Source organism: Triturus cristatus, chromosome 3_1 (assembly GCF_964204655.1).
Source record: "Triturus cristatus chromosome 3_1, aTriCri1.1, whole genome shotgun sequence".
Classification (NCBI taxonomy): domain Eukaryota; kingdom Metazoa; phylum Chordata; class Amphibia; order Caudata; family Salamandridae; genus Triturus; species Triturus cristatus.
This window is the reverse complement of record NC_140583.1, coordinates 748,501,018-748,520,666: the sequence shown is the minus strand read 5'-3', so window position 1 is coordinate 748,520,666 and position 19,649 is coordinate 748,501,018. Positions and strand designations below refer to the sequence as shown.

Here is a 19,649-nt window from a genome sequence, read left to right as displayed (position 1 = left end):
GGGGGGGGGGGCTCTGTCATGAAAAGGCTGGCACTGCAGAAACTCTAAAATATATGAGCGGGACTGCGCCTATCCCTGCTCAGCATAATAAATTGTGGCACACCTGTATCACTGCCAGGGAAAAACTGTTCCCTCGTGCAGCCGGAGGTCCACTGCCGATACAACTTACAAAGTTGTAATCGGAAAAACAGTGGACCGCCACTCTTGTGCGACTGCAAGTCTTGTAATCAGTCCCTTAAGTATCTTTCTGGATCAGTGTATGAGTGCTGCACAAGAAATAAAAAATCAGAAGACCTACACCTAGGTCTAATTACGTTTATTCATGGTCATCCAAAGTTATCAAATTCACTGTCTCCACAGGGCATATATATATATATATATATATATGCTAGAACCTTGTGCCTGCACCCTCCTACAAGTGGCTTGCTCTTCATCTGAATTAGTGCCAAGGGACAGTTTGTCAGTGGAAGGAAACTTTATAAACCCATGCTCATTTTGATAAAAATAAGGCAGGTTTGACATTAAGTAGTAAGGTAGTTCTTAAAGAACAGATTTGCTTTGGATCCTGTATTTCCTCTGAGTCACTGATGCCTGCTAGTTTGGCATAATCTTTTTGCCATCCAACACTTCTACTGCCAATAATGGAAACCCAATGTGGTGGCACGACCAAGATGACTCCATCGAACCCATCAGAATCTACCCAAGCTCCCTTTTGTCAGTTGTTAGTAGGCAAATGATCAAAAAAGTGTACTTTCTCACTTTGAAAACCCGAAGATCTGTTCATATACTTTTTTCTATACATAAATGTTTCTGAGACAAACACATATATTAGATGTACACTGGGATCAAAGAATTCACAAACTGTGCAAACAGATAAATAACTGGACCTGTAAAGAATATTTATGTTGAATGTATTTCTTCAGCACAATCTTTGCCTACAATGCCTTCTAGTGTCAGTCAGATGCTGCTGAATATGGACGGTGTAGTCACATTTAGGATGAGATATTTTACCAAGGAAACAGATGAGGTGCAAACTTCATTATCATGTCCTTGTTTCCTGAATGAATTACTTGGGCTTCCTGGAGATTTAATTTAGCTATGTACATAAAGTTGGAGAAGATAGCCTTTGTTTTTTTTCTTCTGTAATGTACAATATTGAATGTTTACTCACCATCATGACGTTCATTAGGAGAAATCTTAGGGTATTGATGGGTTGATACCAAATAACCCAAAGTTCATGAGGATATTAATATTATGATCTGTAAAACAGAAAGCAATATTTAATGCAACAGAAAATAAAATATTTTACATAAATACCGTGCTAAAGTGATGTAGGAATATTTTTGAGAACATTTTCAAATTATTACAATTTACTTATTCATGCGAATTTATAGGAAACAAACTGCCCATCATACTATTACTCATTGTTTTACATTCACATATTATACTTGATAATGCAAACCTCTGAGCCAGGACTCAGATCCCACTGAGGTATCCCTCATAGAGATATCTTAGTAATAAAGAAATTGTTTCCAGTGTGGATCATCCTACGAATTAATCTCCAGTTCTCTTTGCCCTGCCATGAAAGTAGCCACTTGGATCCAGTTTTCCAGGTTCTTTTTCTTCTCATGCCCTTCTCTAATTGTTTTTTTTCCTCTGTTCCTCTAGGCTGCTATCCTAACTGTCCCACAGACAGACCTTACCTTGAAGAGAACAGCATGAAGTGTGTATCACAGTGTGGTTGCTATGATATCGATGGAAGCTATTACAATATCGGAGAGCAGATGGATATATGTAAGAGCTGCCTTAACTGGTAAGATTTTAAGAGACTCTTCCAGTTGACTGACACATGGTGGTTATTTATATTTTACCAGATGTGTGTCTCCACCAAAAAGGTTAATATTCCTGTCTGTCCTATTGAGAGTGATTTGCCATGTATACCTTCTAAATAGGCCAGATGGGACCTATTTCTAGCAGATCTCCGGATTTCACCGAACAATAAACCCCAAAGTTTATAAAATGTGTAATGATCACTGAAAAACAATCAGGAAATAAACAATTACTAGCTTCTTTACTGTTGTATGAAATAATACAACATTTATCTAACCTAAGGGCCTGATTATGAGTTTGGTGGCCAATTGCACCGATGAACCCGCGGTGGAGGTGCAGTGGTGGTCGGAGACCACCACACAAGTGGTCTGAATGCCATAGTACAAGCAACTGACACAACCGCCAGGTAACAGTGTACCCAGGCTGTAGCACAGCAATCCGGGGCAGCAATATGCTTGGCAGTGCCGCTGCAGTATTACCAAGCATATTAGGAGTTTCTCCAACACACCCCTTTTCTTTCACGGTGTGGACTAAACTTTGGGGGTGCGACAGCAGGGAGGTTGTGTGCCTCCCTGCTACCGACACACCAAAGTCATAATCAGCCCCTAAGTATTTACAGCTTGGTGGAGGAGTCTGAGGCCATGATATACTGTCGATTACACAACAGAGCATTGCACAAAAATTGTAATGCTGCATTGCACTGACGTGCAGGAAATACATGTTTTGCAAAGGTGATCCATGTGTGCCTACCCTGCAATTTCTACTGAAGGTACACTCTCCTCTACACTTTCCTAGCTGTAGATAGCAGCAGAGAAGTCAGACATGTAATGTTTGCTTTAGAATAAAGTGAACATTATAAGGAGGTATATCATATAATGTAGTGCCTGACAAGTTCCTCGTGCCTGCTTTTACCTAGCATTAGAATTCAGGGAGAAGGCAGTTCACGCTACTTAACAAATTTGGCTTTGTTTCAAAACACAAGGTTTTTGCCCTGGCTCACCTTGGTCGACCCTCTTTTCATACATTAACAGGGACATAATTATCCATTTTCATTCCAAAGAAGCGCTTACACGTGACAATTTATTTACCACTAGTGTTTGCGTTGCTTGTCGATGTTATTTTATGCTTTGCAATGCTTTAGTTAATATGAGGAAGACAAAAAGTGGAGTTCTTGAGTTAATCTCAGCCACTGACAAATACTCAAGACGGCATTCCAGTCCATTGTTCTTTTGCATACCATGCCACTTCAGACAGAAATACCTATATGCAGATCGGTCTTGGTTTGTCTCAAATAGTTGCCCTGTCAGCAAGATTCATCCTGAGTTCTACAGGACAGTGAGAATGGAACCCATTTTTAGGCATACGCCTTGCTTTTATGCGTTACACTGTGTGAGACAAAAAAGTGATGGGTGGAATGTTTGAACTTAACTCTGCCACATTAATATATCTCAGTTTGGTTGTTGTTTCTGGGTGAGCCAACTATGTTAAAATGTTTCTGTCAGTTTTGTATTGCTTATAGTGCTCTTGGAAGGGTTTTGGCTATTCATGAAGCAGTGACTTGATTGTTGATTAATCTCTTTGGATGAGATGCGGAGTAAGTCTGTTTTGCAATTACAGTATTGCAAGGGAAAACACTTTTTTGAATGGCGAATCTGGTCATGTGTGCAGCATGGTGTTTGGTCAAACTCTTCTCTTCATTGTTTAACATTGTATCAACAGCAGAGTTATGTTTTCAGCAACCTACAGCAAATACATTTCAGAATTATTTTAAAAATATGTGATGTGGCCTTGGATGCCACTTTGGGATACCCAGAAGTAATAACTGCTAACTCTGGCTTGCCTTTTACTATCTCTGGTTAAAGTGGTAATGAACACAGCATCAGAAATTGAAATTAGGCAGTGGCCATGTTCACTTTCCCTAGTTTTAACTCCTTGGTTTACACCAGGCCATAATGGCACCTAGGAAACTGTTAACAGCCAGTGGGGTGGAGAAATGGGCTAACTTTGCGACATCATTGGGAGTATCAATGGATTTGAGATGTCCCTTCAGCTACCTATGACAGTGCTGTGAATAATAGTCCTGGGGCATTACTGTATCAAAGAGCCTTTGGTAACATTGGTTAAATGTTCTCTTTCTACTACTTGAATGCAGCTGCTTTATTACTAAGTCACACTGGACGATATTCTCCACCCACTTCGTGAGCTTCTGCACATATCATTTGGTTCAGATCATTTGGGACACCTCTGTATTTCATCTTACATTTAATTGGCAGGATTTTCGAAGTTTAAATTAATCCCAACAATTTAGTCTTGCTTTATGACTGTAAAGGGGCAAAATGTGTTTCCCTTTGTTGTTAGATGTTGAAAGTCATTGCAAATTTACTAAAGACCTCAATACAATGGCGGTCAGATGAGCATCATCGCATGATTGAGACTGCCTGACAAGTAGTTGGCCGTGCCAGCCACCATATTTCGATAAGACTGCTGTATAGGGGGTCGGAAACTGCCTTCTTCTACTGTGGCTTGTGATGCGGCCCAGAAAAGGGTTTCAGCATAAGCTGCAGTAAAGAAAGGCATGTTTTCAAACATCCATGTACCAAGTGCCAGGATGTTGGGGGGGCACCACGTGTGCCTCCGTGCCCACTGAGCTGTGACTCACGGGGGCCTGCTTGGGGCCCCAAAGTCCCTTTCCATCTGCTTTTGCATGGAGGTGTCACCCCATGTAAAGGCTGAGGGAAAGGGACATCGTAATCTTACGGCGGTACCTGCGCAGGCACTGCCTCCACTGTAGGGATCACAGTCTGACCACTGCCTCAACAGTCTCATTGAGCCTTGGAGTTGGAGGCAGTGGTCTTTCCCCTGACCCCTGTGATCAGATCCCGTTTATCAAATCCTTGGTGCCTTCCCTGAGTCCCTAGGGCCACCACATCCCACAGAGAAGTAGATTGCGTTAGTTTGTTTTCCCATCCTAGTGCTTTGTGGGATATATGCCAGAGCATGATTATCATAGTTGTTGGGTTCTGTGGTTGTGATTTTTGAGGTGTTGTCTATAGGGCCTGTAGGTGCCCGCCAGGGCGCAACACCAGTCAATCCATCCGGATCGATGGTCCACCTTCTAGTGGATAAACCCATTGGATGATAGTGGTTGGTTGTGCAGTCCAGTAGGACTGCTGCATATCAGGTTGAGCAATTTCACCATCATTTCATCCTTGTGTTAGTTTTTTTAGCACGATCTGCGCCGATCCTCCATCCCACAGGAGTGTTAATAGTATGAAGTTTATTGTTTTAAATAATTTCACAGGGATGGGGTAGGGTGTGTTGTGTAGGGCATATAGGAAGTGAGAGGGGTTGTGCCATCATTTTAATAAGGGCTGCCCTCTCAAGGAGTGTTGGCGAAAGCGACTGCCATTGTTGGACATCTGTCCTCAGCCTCTAGAGGCAGAAGAAGATTTTTATTATAGAAGAGGGTGGGATCTGTGGTGGCAAATATTCCCAAATATGTGAATCCCTCTGTGGTTACTCGGATGTCATAGTCTTTGGGTATCTCAGGAAGATTGCCTTTTAATATGTATATTAGCGATTTCGTCCAGTTGATCCTGTATCAGGATACTCGTTCAAAATTCTCTATTGCATTAATGAATCTGTCTAGGGAGCATCTGGGATGTGCCAGATATAGGTGAACATCATCTGCGTAGAGCGATATTCTGTCCTCCCATTGGGGTGACCCACTGAGGCCCCTCAACAGGGGTTCCACACAGATCCATGTGGCAAGGGATTCCAGTACTATAGCAAACAGGAGGGGGAGAGCGGGAAACCCTCACATGTGCCACGTCATCAAGGAAAGGTTCTGGAAGTTTCTCTATTGACCACGACTTGGGAAAGAGTCTCAGCATAGAGAAGCTAAATCCAACCGATGAACTGCTGCCCAAACCCTAATTTCACTAATACTTCTAATAAGTATGGCCATTCAATGGTGTCGAACACCATACAGGCATCCAAGGACATGATGACAGCATCTTCCTGTATATATTGTGCTCTACTTAGTACCCCATGGAGTCTCCTGAGATTAAGCGCTGTTCTTCTTCCCGGCATAAATCCAGTATGACCTGGGAGGCCCAATAGTTTGCCCAATATCTTGGTTTCAACATTGAGGAGTGATATGGACCTATAGGAGGCACAGTCTCCTGGGGTTTTCCGGCTTTATGTATTGTGATAATTGTGCCTATTCACTGGTCCCTTTGAAGGTTTTCTCACTCCCTGCTTTCCTCTAACATCCTCAAGAGGAATGGGACCAGTTTTGTGGCGTTTAATTTGTAGAGTTCTACAGGCATGCCGTGTGGTCCTAATGCTTTGCCCATCTTCAAGTCTCAGATGGCCTGTATTATTTCCTTGTGGGTTAATTCTCCTTTGAGGAGGGCCTTATCATCAGTAGTGAGTACTGGGAGTGGGATGTCTCTCCGAAACTCATGACAGTCTTCCTAGGTCACTCGTCTGGAGGGAGAGTAGAGTTGCTCATAGTATGTTGCGAACGTGTCTGCTATTTTGATCTATATATTAAGTACTTACCCTCGTTGAGTGTATCCCATGTACCCAAGTTTTGGCTTTTCCTTTTTTATCCAACCAGGCCAGAAGTTTAGTAGCCTTATCCCCAACCTCATAGACACGGTGAAGAGTCACCCTGTGTTTCTCCCTGGCTTCTTCCATCGTGAGTCCACGATACTCCTGCTGTTTAAGTGCCAATCGGTATTGTCTGTGCTTGTGAGCTGTGCCTCAAGCTGAGCTATATCTCTTTCTATGGCTTCCATTTGTGCCATCTTGTCCCTTTTATGGCCCACTACCAGGGAGACACCCTGTCCTCTAATAACTGTTTTGTTTGCCTCCCATAGCAGCGTGGCAAAGTCCATGAGGCCTCATTCTTGGTGAAGTACTGCTCAGTAGTTACTGCACGTTCCTTTCTAATGGTGGGGTCCTTGAAGTACCAAGGATGTAGCTTCATGTGTTGGTGATGTCTCGATTCTGTTCCCCCATATGTAACTCATATGGGCGTTTGGTCCGAGATACCTCTTGGCAAGTGTCGGATTGCCCAGAATCTTGGTAAGTCATTGGTCAGCATCAAGTAGTAGTCTATTCTGGAGCGGAAGCGGTGCGCTCCGGAGTAGAATGTAAATTGCCGCCCATCTGGATAGTGGGATCTCCATACGTCCATTAAGCCCATTGTGTTTAGGAAGTCTTTCCCCAGCAGGGATCACCCCCGGTGTCTGTTGAGGAGGCCAACGGTCCATAGGGTCATCAAGAGTGAGATTTAAGTCTCCCCCATGCATAGCCCACTGTCAGGGAGGGTGAGAAGCACCTCGTTTAATTCCGTTAGAGTGGCTTCATGGAGTTTTGGTGGGTAGTACATACTGATAAGGTTAATGGGTGCCCCTTCCCATCCACCCGAGACTGCCATGTAGTGGCCCTTCTTATCCACCTGGGTAGTGTGTGTTTGAAATGCTAGCATCTTTTTCACCAGTATTCCCACACTCCGGGGCCCAGATTCATAATCATTCCCCCTCTTTCCTCAGATAAACTAGTCCACGCCCTGAAGGGAATCCCACAAACCACCCTGGGAATCAAAACGCCTCGGCATTACAGAATGCGGGGATTCTTGCATCTAATTAAGTTCCCCCTAGTAGAAATGTTATTTGAATTATCCTACTACTGGGCCCAATGGCTTTTTCCCCCCAGGTAGCAGCACTCAAAATGTGCAATTTGGATATTAAAGGATGTCCTCGTAGCTGCTACTTTTGTGAATTAAGACTGGTGTTATATTGTACATATAATTGTTTTTGTGTATAATTCTTCATGTATTGTTTGTTTTGTCACATTACCTTCTCACAAAGCTCTTATGTTTTTGTCATATTTTTTTCTTTAACATGCATAATCTGTACTAATTGAAATGTATCCGTACTTACCTGACCCATGAAAAAATGTGTCTAAAGGTTAAAAGAATGAAGTAGCAAATAAATGCTTGAAGTCCATATTAATTTAATTTATGGTCTTAAGTCTGTCAAATTGTTTTAACTGCATTTGAATATGACGGCTAGGACAACTCTTTTTGCTGTGCATTATAGTGAAGGCTCTGCCCACAGGGCAGCTGGGAACTCGCCCTGCCTGCAGGGCCGCGTATTCTGATGGAAAATAAAGTGGCTGCTTTGAAGCTCCTTTGTGTTTCACAGTGCAGACGGCAACCCACCAGCACTTTGAAGGGAGAGTAGAGATCCCCTTTCAGGCAGGTGCAGTGGGTGAATGCACACTCCTGCAAGGGGATGTCTGGGTGGTCCATGGGACCCTCTCAAACCCCTCCAGTGGGCTGCTATCAGGGGACACACTGGCAGTGCTCCCCCTGTCAGCTTCTTTGCTTCTTCACCCACATGTGTAATACAATGTGTGTTCAGAGGCAAAGGGATTCCCTCATTTGCATGGGGCCATGCCCCCATGCAAATGAGGGAACACCATCTGATGATAGCGCTGGTACTTTATGTGCGCCAGCACCACTGGTATTACAGAAAAGGATGCACAAGCATCTGTGGCCCCTTCCGTAAGTGGACACAATCACCCATTGCGCCCCAGGGCACTCCTGTAATACTGTCCCAGGACTCCAGTATCTTGCTTCTGTGGCTCCAATAATAACATAAAAATGTCATAAGTTATGCATAAAACATAGCCTGCCACTTGCTTGCCTCTTATCAATTGACACACTTTACACACCGCATTGTTTTTTCTTACAGTACATGTACAGTGAAAGGCACTAAATGCAACTATGATCCTGAAGGTAGGTACTGAGATTACTGTTTATAAACATGTATCTGCTGTTCAGTCCTCTGAACACCTAATTTGCTTTTTTGGATTATGTATCAGTTGCTTTAATTAATGCTACTCTATATAAATCACAAATATTGAACTCTTGACTAGAACCTCAACATGCAGGAGCACATCAGTGCCCCCACCAAAGGAGCGAATCACCAAATGAACATTCCAAGAAAATTGAAACCCTTCCTCCTCCCCAACAACTGCAAGCCCTAATGATTCCCAGGTTGGACTACGGAATGCAACCCTCTGTGGATTGCCCAGATCCAAACTGGCTTCTCTAAGGGCCTCACTCAACTCTGCTGCAAGGCTCATAACTGGCTCAAAAAGAAAAAAACACATCACCCCTGCTGTGAAATCCCCCAACCGGCTCCCCTACGAACATAAAATCCAGCTAAAAATTTCCTGCATGTCATATAAAGCCCTCTACTTCAAATCCTCTAGGTATCTCACTCAGAAGCTTGAACTTTCTGGTGGCTCTAGATCATCCAGAAGCACCAACACCTTACTTCTGAAACCACAGAGGTTCCATTAGATGAAAACTTGCAAACAATCTTTCTGTAGGATTGCCCCGAGAATTTGGAACTCCTTGCCCCCTGAAGTCAGAATAAGACCTTCAAAGGTATCCTTCAAGAGAAAAGTCAAAGTACTCATTATGAAAAAATGTCTTCCCTAGATCATTAGGACACTCATCCTGATTCTTCAATCACACTGATGACTAGTTCTCACTGACTACTTTAGTGTTTTTTACTTATCAGTCCTGACATTACCCTCCCTATTCTTGACATCGCCTGATCAAGCAGTTTTCTTGACTATGATATTTTTGCTTGTCTATTGATTTATCTCTGCTATTCTCTGCACATTATAAATTGTACTCTGCCTTTTTTTTTATTTGTTGTTTTTGCTCTGCTCTCTGTAAGTTTGTAAAGCTCTCTGATACCTGCAAGTGTCATGTTCATGCTCTAGAAACTTTCAAAATCAAAATAAATAAACATAGTTGATGAGCTCCGAAATTCTCAGGGACATTTCAAAGTGACTGAAACTTTTATTTAGAAGGAATTATATATATTTTTAACAGTTGGGATGACCTGCACCACCTCCCCAAAAGCCACCTAGGAGCACATTCACATTCTTTAATTTGTAATTTTGCGCCCTCACACGGATCCCCTGCCACTCATATTTTTCACAGTTCATGTAGTGCTGCCTGTTTCCCCCAAAAGACCAACACCTCTGTGCTGATCTTCTTGAGACTGATGCATTTAAGGCAGCACTGCTGGATGAACGAAGATGCTTGTAATTGCCTGCAATGGGAGAAGCAAGGGTTCAACAATAAAAAAAATGCTAGCGTTCCATGTAGAGATATCATGTTGAATTCTTGGGTGTACAACATCAGGGTCGGTATCATGAAGAGGTGTGCTAGCTCACCGTAGAGTCGGTTAACTATTTTTGTACGTTTGCGGTTTCTAAGGTGCATTGTTTTACCTTTGGATTTCTCAGAGTTAACTCATTGGAAACGATGAGCTTGATGTGTGCTTTCCAGTGGCATAGCATTGGTTGCCAGCGCCTGGGGCAAGACAAGTATCCTTCCAATTTGTTTTGAAATTTTGTGCCCCAATACAATTTTGCACCCCTAAGAATGTTGTGCCTGAGGCAACCATCCCTTTGCACCCCACGCTACGCCACTGGTGCTTTCTGCAGTTCATGTATTAACTTGAAGAAATTCCAAAACAAATGTATGCCCTTTAACCCCTTCGCTGCTGCGGACATTCCGCTGCAGCGCTGGGGGGGGCAGGGGGGCAGCGCGGTGGGCCTGTGCTCATGACGGAGCCGCTCCGTCATGAGCCACAGTTGAGCTGTGCTCATGACGGAACGGTTCCGTCATGACTCCGCCCATTTGCGTTGTCGCCCCGCACAGGCGGGGAAACAGCGCCGCGCAGGCGGAGCGGCCGCCAACAGGATTGTCATGACGGAACCGTTCCGTCATGAGCACACGCCAACCGTGGCTCATGACGGAACGGTTCCGTCATGAGCGGGGAAGGGGTTAAGCACTGCTAACAAATACACATTTGATCTTGGTTCATCAGCTGTTGATGATTCGGCCCCAGGATCTGCACTAATTCACCATAAGATCCATTTAAGTGGGAGAGTTTGGTGTAGCATAAATAATTGAAACTACAAGGCAAAAGTGAGTGCTTAAAAGCCAACATGTTATGCAACAGCTACGTTAAGATTATAGCAAAACTACTGAGGTGTTTACTGGCATTTGTTTACAGTGAGTAATATGACTGATTGATTTATGTTCCTGGACATTATTTTCAGCCTGCTTCTGTGACTATGAAGGAACGATCTACCTGTACAAGGAGCTCATCTACCAGCAGAAGAGTCGCATTGGTAGCTGCATCAATGTCACCTGTGGGTTGAACGGCACCCTGGATAAAACCTACTATACATGTCCTAAAACAGCATATACAACCCCTTTCAAGTCTACCACTGCGACAAAAAGTTCAGGTACAGTAATCATTAAAAGTGCACCCCAGTTATTCATACATCAAAGTGAGAACTTTTGGACATTTCTGTAGGTCTTCTGCTGGATCATAAAATAATGAGTTGACCAAAACTGGGGCAAATGACTTTAGAAGGGTCTCTTTGGTCTGGAATGAAAATGTAAACTTCTAGGAACTGCATCAACATTCTTTACATTCTAGTATGGTTTACATACAGGGTATTGCACTAGTTCATGAAATGCACCATGACATCTGGAAAACAGAGGTACAAATGGTAATATCTATATATGATTTGTGATGGGCAACTAACTTGTGTAATGCACAGCATCAGCAAGCAGTGTACAGTGGCTATATCGGAGATATTGTAGTGGTTGAAAGGTGGTGCACAAGCAATGACCAGTGATTTTCATGCATATCTCTACTATATTGAGGAGGAGTCATTATGCATTATGAAGGGATGAGAGTGTGAGGAATACATTTCTGTGTATTGCTTCCATAGTCTTCCATTGGCAAAGTGCATGTGCTTGCGATAGATATATAACATCTTCCCTTAATGGTTGGGACATTACCTGAGCACCCAACATTTTTGTGGACTTTTTCATACCCATTCTTCTCTCCTCATCCACATTTAAAACCAAGATTGAGACTGTCCTTTGCTACATCTTTCTACTTCGTTGAATTTCCATATAATTCTGTTTGTAGAAAGTGAAGACCAGCAACAAACCTTTAGACTTTGGTCTCAGTGGATGACTTAAAACTTAGGGGCATATTATCAAGCACGGCGTTAACATTATCGCTGCTTTAGCGGCAGAAAACTGCCGCTAAAGCTGTGATAATGGGCTTGATAATATGCCCTGGAGAATTCCCATAGAGCCCATGTTGACATCAGAACTTGGGCTTCTATAGGAATTCTCAAGGGCATATTATCATTTATCAAGCCCATTATCGCCGCTTTAGCGGCAGTTTTTTGCCGCTAAAGCGGCGATAATTTTAACGCAGTTTCTTGATAATATGCTCCTTATTTGGAATGAAGTGACTGATACATAACAAAACAAACAAACGTTTAACTAAATATTTATCTTTGAAAGATATATTCCTTCTCTGGCAAGGCACAATAAAATGTCTCACTTTTCTCTGAAACGTTCATATTCAGACAGGTGTGAAAACTAAAAGGGTCATTAGGACCCTGTAATGTGGCCTACAATACTGGTAGATCACCAGAGGCCAGTTCCTCGTCCCCCTTGGCTGAACATCGCCAGACATATTTATGGATCATATCTGCCTAGTGAGTATCTTGGAATACTTCAAGGTTGAAGAGATGTCCAAAGGGGTGACATGTTTGCTAAATAAATTTGGTTAACATCTTTGGGGCTGATTAGAATGGCGGTCTGACTTTCGTCCGACCACCACCCTTTAACAAATGGGACCACTTGACAGGCTGTCAGCGGTCCCGCCAGAGGCAATGGGATGCAACCGCCACCATGGGGGTCGCAATACCAATGTTTTGACAACACCATCGGATGAGCGATTTCCATTGTAGTAAATGCATCAAAAAGCACAGGTAGGTAATGCAATTCGCTGACCTGGCCCTCGTCCTGGCTAAACGATTGATCACACAGAAATGGAAGGTGGTGACATTTGTCACATGGAACTGACCCAATGGGGTGCATAGAACAATTTTATTATTAAGGCTAAATTTGCTTCAACTACGAGTTGTTACTGGATTCTGGGAATGTTTACAAAGGATTGAAAGGTTTTATGATCTCTGTTTTAACTATGTCCAGGATCTAATTCATGTAATATTTGTATGTCCCTTTTTACATTTGCTGTGTGGCCAATTGTTAAGACAACACTTTATGAATTATGGTATAATCTGGGCAGTGGAAGCTTGTCAATGTTTTTTTGACCTGTAACGAAAACAGACTGCAAAAAAAGTTTCAACTGTTTTTCAAAGCTTTTCAAATATTTTTTACATTTGCTAACCCTTTGTAACTTTTCTTTACCCATTGTAACTTTTGTTTAACAGTTTAATTGTTTTTGCTTTGTATCTGTTCAGTGAGGGTAGTAAAGGTTGCTTGTATTTCATTAGCATTGTATGTATGCTTAAATGAATTATCTTATGAAATTGCACAAGCACAAGAGCTTTGCTCCACTCTCAATGAATATGGGTTCTATACTAGAAGGTTTTTTATTAGCATTGCATTTTAATGTTTAATGGAATAATCCATTGCCTTTGGGCAGTATTTTGTTTGCGTATTTTTGCTCATCTGATGGTGTTGTCAACTTCCATTGCTTCTGGTCCCAATTCCCAATGTAAACCTTTATGCCGGTATACAGTAAAGCACTGTTGCAATATATTGGAAACATGGAGCAAAGTTCTCAGGGAAAAAATTCTTACCTAAGCTAAAGCTGTGTTCAGTGTTCTACTTTGAATACAATAGGATAGTCAGATGCATGTAAACAAATCTATCAATGATGTTCAAGTTAAGCATACAGTCTATTCATTATGAATTCACAGCAAGTTTTATTGTTAATGTGGATGATCTAATGTGGTACAATGAAGCTAAGGAAACTGAATCTTGAAGGCAGCACATTCTTTAGCAGAATGCTAGTGCTAAGCAAAATTTCTTAAACAAACATCTTCCTAGCTATAAGGAAGAGTTTAGAGAAAAGAGTTGGGTCTAATTAAAAGGGCACACTTAAGTACAAAAAAAAAGTCTTCACGCTATTTGTATATATATTTAAGTAACCATATTTTCACTACCTGTTATTTTCTATGTGAAAACATTGTTTTATCAAGTGTGAAATGCGTTCTAAAAAGGGATTCTTTTTTACATTTAAAGTAAGCACATTTTCCCTACGTGTTATTTTCTAAGTGAAAATATTCTGCAACGGTTTTAAAGTTTAATGGGGCCCCTCCAGATTACTTGCAGGGGGGTCCCCTCAAGTTTCGTTATGCCACTGGTTTAAAATGCAATTCTAATATGGTCTGCAAATTAGCTTTTAAAATGTATTCCTCACAAATCCCTCCCTCTTGATGAGTTTTAAATCATCACATAATCCTAGTTCACATGCAAATTCAAGTCTACAAAGCACTTTTGTCTTAAGATGTGTCTCTTCTCTTTCTTTTGATCACCCTAATAAGTCTTATTGATTTAATGTAGTCATCATTCATAATGCTGTCTCACCCAATTTCCTTTTCGTACATTTTTCTTTCAAAGTGTTCATGTTTTTTGCACATAAAGTATTTACAGCTCAGAAATAGGACATAACGAAGTATTAGGCAAGGTCCTATTATCGCTATTGGCATTAGAATTGCTCTGAGGAGGGGCGTGGTTTGGACGCCGAAGGAGATGGCGGCTCGGTGATTCTCTCTGCCCGTGCGATACACGAATGAGGGCAGAGGAACGGGCCTCACCGCTCTTCTCCAGCAACGGAGGGCGGAAGATGTGAGCGGAAGGTGAGGAGACCTGAGAGGAGAAATTTGGAGCCGTTTTGCTGCTGGGAAGCGGCCCGGCCACGACCTTAAGCGATCCGATCGATGCCTGTGAGGACTTCGGCAGACTACGGGACCGCGTGACCGGAGAGGTGTCGGCGGCTGGGCGGTCGCCGAAGTGGAGCGAGATCAAGTGTGAAGGCTATCGGATCTCAGCCGTTGTAGGTGCTGGAGCGCACTTATGGTGATATGGAGGAGCTGCGCAGCGCGATAAACAGTCGTTGATGTATGTCGCATTGACAAAATGGCGGATACCGCGACATGAAAGGAGAACCCTCGTGCTTCTTAGAGTCTATGGGGCGCTTGAGTATTTTGAGTTATCTGCGTTCTGCGAGGGATGTGTGCCTACCCTGAAGATGTGGGCTGTGGAGTTGTGAGACCGATTCTACTACCTTCAGTACGGCCTGTGTACAAATGATTACGGCGTGTATGTCATTGTGGCGGAGCGCATGGAATAAACGGCTCCCTCCAGGGTGGAGCTAGGCCTACTGGGTGAATCCGGAGCTCTACTTCTTGTCCGCGACTGGGTTGCTCTGAGCCTGCATGACTTCCTGGCCACTGGGTGATCTCGCCTGCGATCTTTTGCCTGGCACCATGGTTTCGATACGTGGTGGTGCGGCCATTTCCTGTCCATCTACACTGGTCTCCATGTCGTGATCAGCGCCATGTTCTGAGTTCCTCCAATCACATTGCTAGAAGACGGGAAGACGCCATTTCGGACGGCAGAGTGAACGCCTATCAAGAGTCACTCCACTGGAGCAGGTTGATGTAATTTGAATCTTTCTATCTGGCAGAGGTGTCTTTTCGGTGGTCTACCATGGCGGATAGCAAAGAATCGATGAAGAGCACGAAGAGGCTCAAATCTGACCAATCAAATCCTAGTTCACCCAGCAAAGGGGCGAAAGGTAATCCCGATTCGACGGATCTGATTCTCAATAAGCTGGAGGAAGTTAGGGAACTGGCTAAGGCTACTAAAGATGAGGTGGCGGCTATCAGGCAGGATAATCGTGAAACCAATGCAAAATTGGTGGAGGCAGAGTCGAGGATCAGCAGGCTTGAGGATCTCGAAGTAAAGTCGTGTGCAGCCATCACCCGCTTGTGCATTTCATCGGATCTCACTATGCGGAAACTGGCGGAGTTGGAGGACAGGAACAGACGGGGGAACCTACGCATTTTTGGCCTTCCGGAGGGGTCGGAGGATCAGCATGCTAGTTGCGGAGCTTTCCTGGAGTCTTGGTTCTCCCAGGCTACTAATCTGTCCTTCCACCATCCACTGGAGTTCGATAGGGCTCATAGAGTACCAGGCCAGATAAATAAAAACCAGAAAGGGCCCAGAGCAATTGTGTGCAAGCCATTACGTTATCAACACGTGGAACAGATTCTTGGTTTCATGAGGAAAAACAATCATATCTTATGGAAATCAGCCAAGGTGTACATTTCCCAGGACTACAGTAAAGAGACGGTGGAGCTTAGGAAGGCGTTCTTGGCGCTGCGACCAATGCTAAAGAAAAGGGGCTTTCAATATGGGTTCGCTGGCCCTGCAAAGTACCGTGTTTTGATCCAAGGGTCCCCTCATTTCTTCTCTGATCCTTTGAAACTGAAACGCATGCTGGAGGGCCCGGATGATCAGGACATGGACACAAGTGCCTCATTGGGGACGGCGGCACAGGCCTCAGCCTCAGGTTATGGGTGAACATAGCTTTGTACGTTCTAATGCTGTCTGGGGGCTAGGCTGCCTAGGGCATATTTTCTGTTTCCGGGCTTTCTCCAAAACAGTGTTTTTGGCAGTACGCAGTGGTTGATGCACGGGGTATCTAGCCATGTGTGATGTCTTAGAGTTATAACCTTCTGTATAGAGGAGTTTCAGTTTACTGGGCCAACATAGTTAACGGTCATGCGTAGTGTTTTACAGGTTTATTACGGGGGTTGGTAGGGATTGTTGGGGACTTTAAATTACTGGTCCGGATTGATTGATGAGGTACAAGTGGGTTATGCTGGTGGGGGGGTGTTGTTGCCTAATGGGTTGTATCAGGCCTTAATCTAAGAGGGATAGTTCCTCAAGTCCATGGTGCTTTCTCTCAGTTTACAGGTATGCACGGGGGAGTTCCGACGCATTCTCCTTCCAGTCACCATGTCTATCTTGTTCAGTTGGGGTGGGAAGGGTGGGGGGCAGGGGGTTTGTTGGGTAGGGGTATGTGTTCTTTGTTTTTTACTTTTATTGTTGTTTACTCCGGCTTGCATGGTCCTCATCTTTTTGCTTCTTGTGGGTGTGAGGGGTACTGGGCTTTACTGCGGATTTAAATACGATTTCACCGTGAAATATGTGTTTGTTGTGATGTTGTTGCAACCTCCTGATGATAAATAGCTCATTTGGCTCGCCGGTGGGAGCATGTAATTTAGACAGACTAAAGGTACTGTCGCTTAACGTTAAGGGCCTGAACCAGCCTGTGAAGAGACAGAAGATATTAGATTATGTTAAAAGACTGAAGGGTGATATCGTCTTGCTCCAGGAGACGAAGCTTGAGGCAAAGCAGTTTTACCACATGAGAAATAAATTCTATAATGAGGTGGTGGGTGCAGAGGCTGTAAATAAAAAGAATGGTGTCCTGATACTTGTTGCAAAGAAATCGAAGGTGGAGGTTTTATCGTCCGAAGTTAGTGCAGATGGTAGATGGGTCACGGCCAAGATGAGTAAGGATAATACAGAGTTCTATGTCACCAGCGTGTACGCACCCAACACTAGCGATCTGGTCTTTTGGGACAAACTAAATAAACACCTTGAAACTATTCCGGATACTGCGTTGCACATAGTAGCTGGGGATTTCAATCTCCCTATAGATGCAATTTTGGATAGGGATTCACGCTGTGTCTTTAAATCTACGAAAGCCCATAAAGCTTTTCTTAGTATGTGTAAGCGTTTCCACTTGATAGACACATGGAGACTCCAGAACCCCACGGAGAGAGATTATACTTTCTATTCTCCACCACACGACTCATACTCACGGATTGACTTCCTCTTTATCACACAAAATGGCGTCCCTAGATTGGATTCCACAACCATTGAGCCCAGGGTTTTATCGGATCATTCATGCATTTCCTTAACACTCACTAATGTTAAACCATCCTCTCGTCAGACAGCTTGGAGGCTGAATGATGAAATCCTAGCTAGTGACAAACACCGGGCCACAGTACAGGAGGCTATAACATCATATCTTCAGATTAACAAGCAAGGGGACACGTCCGATCTCATTAGGTGGGAGGCTCTAAAAAGTACTATAAGGGGAGTGTGTATCAAACTTAGGTCAGAAATGAATAAATCTTACAATGAGAAGTTGGAAGCTTTGGAGATGGACATTAGGAACTTAGAGATCAAACATTTAAAAGATAGGGATGAGATGTCTCTTGCTGCATTGGCGAATAAAAAATATGAGTATAATAAAATAGTTAGTGAGAGGGCGGGAGTCTGGCTCGACAAGGGCAGGAGATTTAAGCTTTGTGAGTCTAATAAGGCGGGTAAGTCCCTCGCCTCATACTTGAAGTTCAAGGTCCAGAAGAACTCGATTAGTGTCATTAAGGATGCTTCTGGGCACTCGTACTCGGATCCTGATAAAATAACGGAGGTGTTTAGAGTTTTTTATGAGGACCTCTACGCCAAAAATGAGGCGGTAGAGGAACCTAAAATTAAGGAATACTTAGATGCGTGTGATCTCCCACAGCTTTCGGAGGAAGATCGGATCAATCTGAATGGTCCAATCAGCTCTGTAGAAATAGTGGCTGCGATTAAACGTTTAAAGGTTGGGAAAGCCCCTGGCCCTGACGGATTTACGGCAAAATTTTATAAAACTTTCCCCTCCCTTTTGGTTGGCCCCCTCCTCCAACTATTCAAAGGTATTAATGACTCTGGTGAAGTGAGAGGTACTTTGGCTGAGGCCATAATAGCGGTACTTCCTAAAGATGGGAAAGACCCCTCGCTACCGAAAAATTATAGACCGATCTCACTGATTAATATTGATTGCAAACTCCTGGCCATGATACTTTCTGCTCGCCTGCAGGGGGTTCTTCCGAAGCTGATCCACCCATCTCAAGCCGGATTCCTTAAGAACCGTTTGTCCAGTGACAACACAAGAATTCTGGCGCATGTATTAGAAAAGGCGAAACTCTTAGACACGCCGACTGCAGCGATAACACTGGATGCTGAAAAAGCGTTCGATAAGGTGGATTGGTCCTTTCTGCGAGCTGTTCTCTGTAAGTTCAATCTAGGAGAGTCATTCACTAAACTGGTAATGTCCCTCTACTGTTGCCCGACTGCACGTGTTAGGGCTGGTGGATCCTTTTCCTCTCCCTTCCACTTAAAACAAGGTACGAGACAGGGTTGCCCCCTGTCTCCTTCACTCTTTCTGTTGGCGATTGAACCGTTCTTATACCATATACGGCATGATCCGAATATAGCCGGTATACCATTTGGTGATTGCACTATAAAACTAACGGCCTATGCGGATGATGTTCTGATAATGTCCGAAAGAGCGGACGAAGCAATTCCGGCTCTCATGGCTGACATTGAAGATTTTTCCAGAGTATCTGGATACAAACTTAACAAAGATAAAACGGAGGTCAAACTTTTGAACAGTGTTGGGGATAAGGGGATTATTGGAGATTCCGGGCTTACGTGGCAACCTCGGTGCTTTAAGTATCTTGGGCTGGATTTTGACAAGGACCTGATTTCCACGCTGAAAGTAAATGAAGACTTGACCTTGAAAAAGATTTCTACACTGCTTGATGGTTGGTCACCAAAGTTTCTCTCTTGGTGGGGTAGAGCAGAGACGCTTAAAATGATGTCGACTCCGTTGGTCAATTATTTGGCAAGCATGCTCCCTATGACGTTCTCTAATGCTTTTCTTACTAAGGTAGATCAGGTGTTTGGGAATTTTCTGTGGCAGGGTAAGAAGGCCAGAGTCTCTCTGAAGAAGTTA

The 19,649-nt window shown here is 43.5% G+C and overlaps 1 protein-coding gene across 1 annotated transcript in view; it reads left to right on the top strand.

The window, feature by feature from the left end:
• The window catches only part of LOC146860913 (mucin-5B-like), a 307,179-nt gene that overhangs the window by 235,251 nt on the left and 52,279 nt on the right, over positions 1 to 19,649 (top strand). Inside the window, exons 15-17 of the mRNA XM_085646181.1 lie at positions 1,669 to 1,813; positions 8,601 to 8,644; positions 10,999 to 11,187. Coding sequence (XP_085502307.1) covers positions 1,669 to 1,813; positions 8,601 to 8,644; positions 10,999 to 11,187 — 378 coding nt within the window. The remainder of the gene's footprint in view (positions 1 to 1,668; positions 1,814 to 8,600; positions 8,645 to 10,998; positions 11,188 to 19,649) is intronic.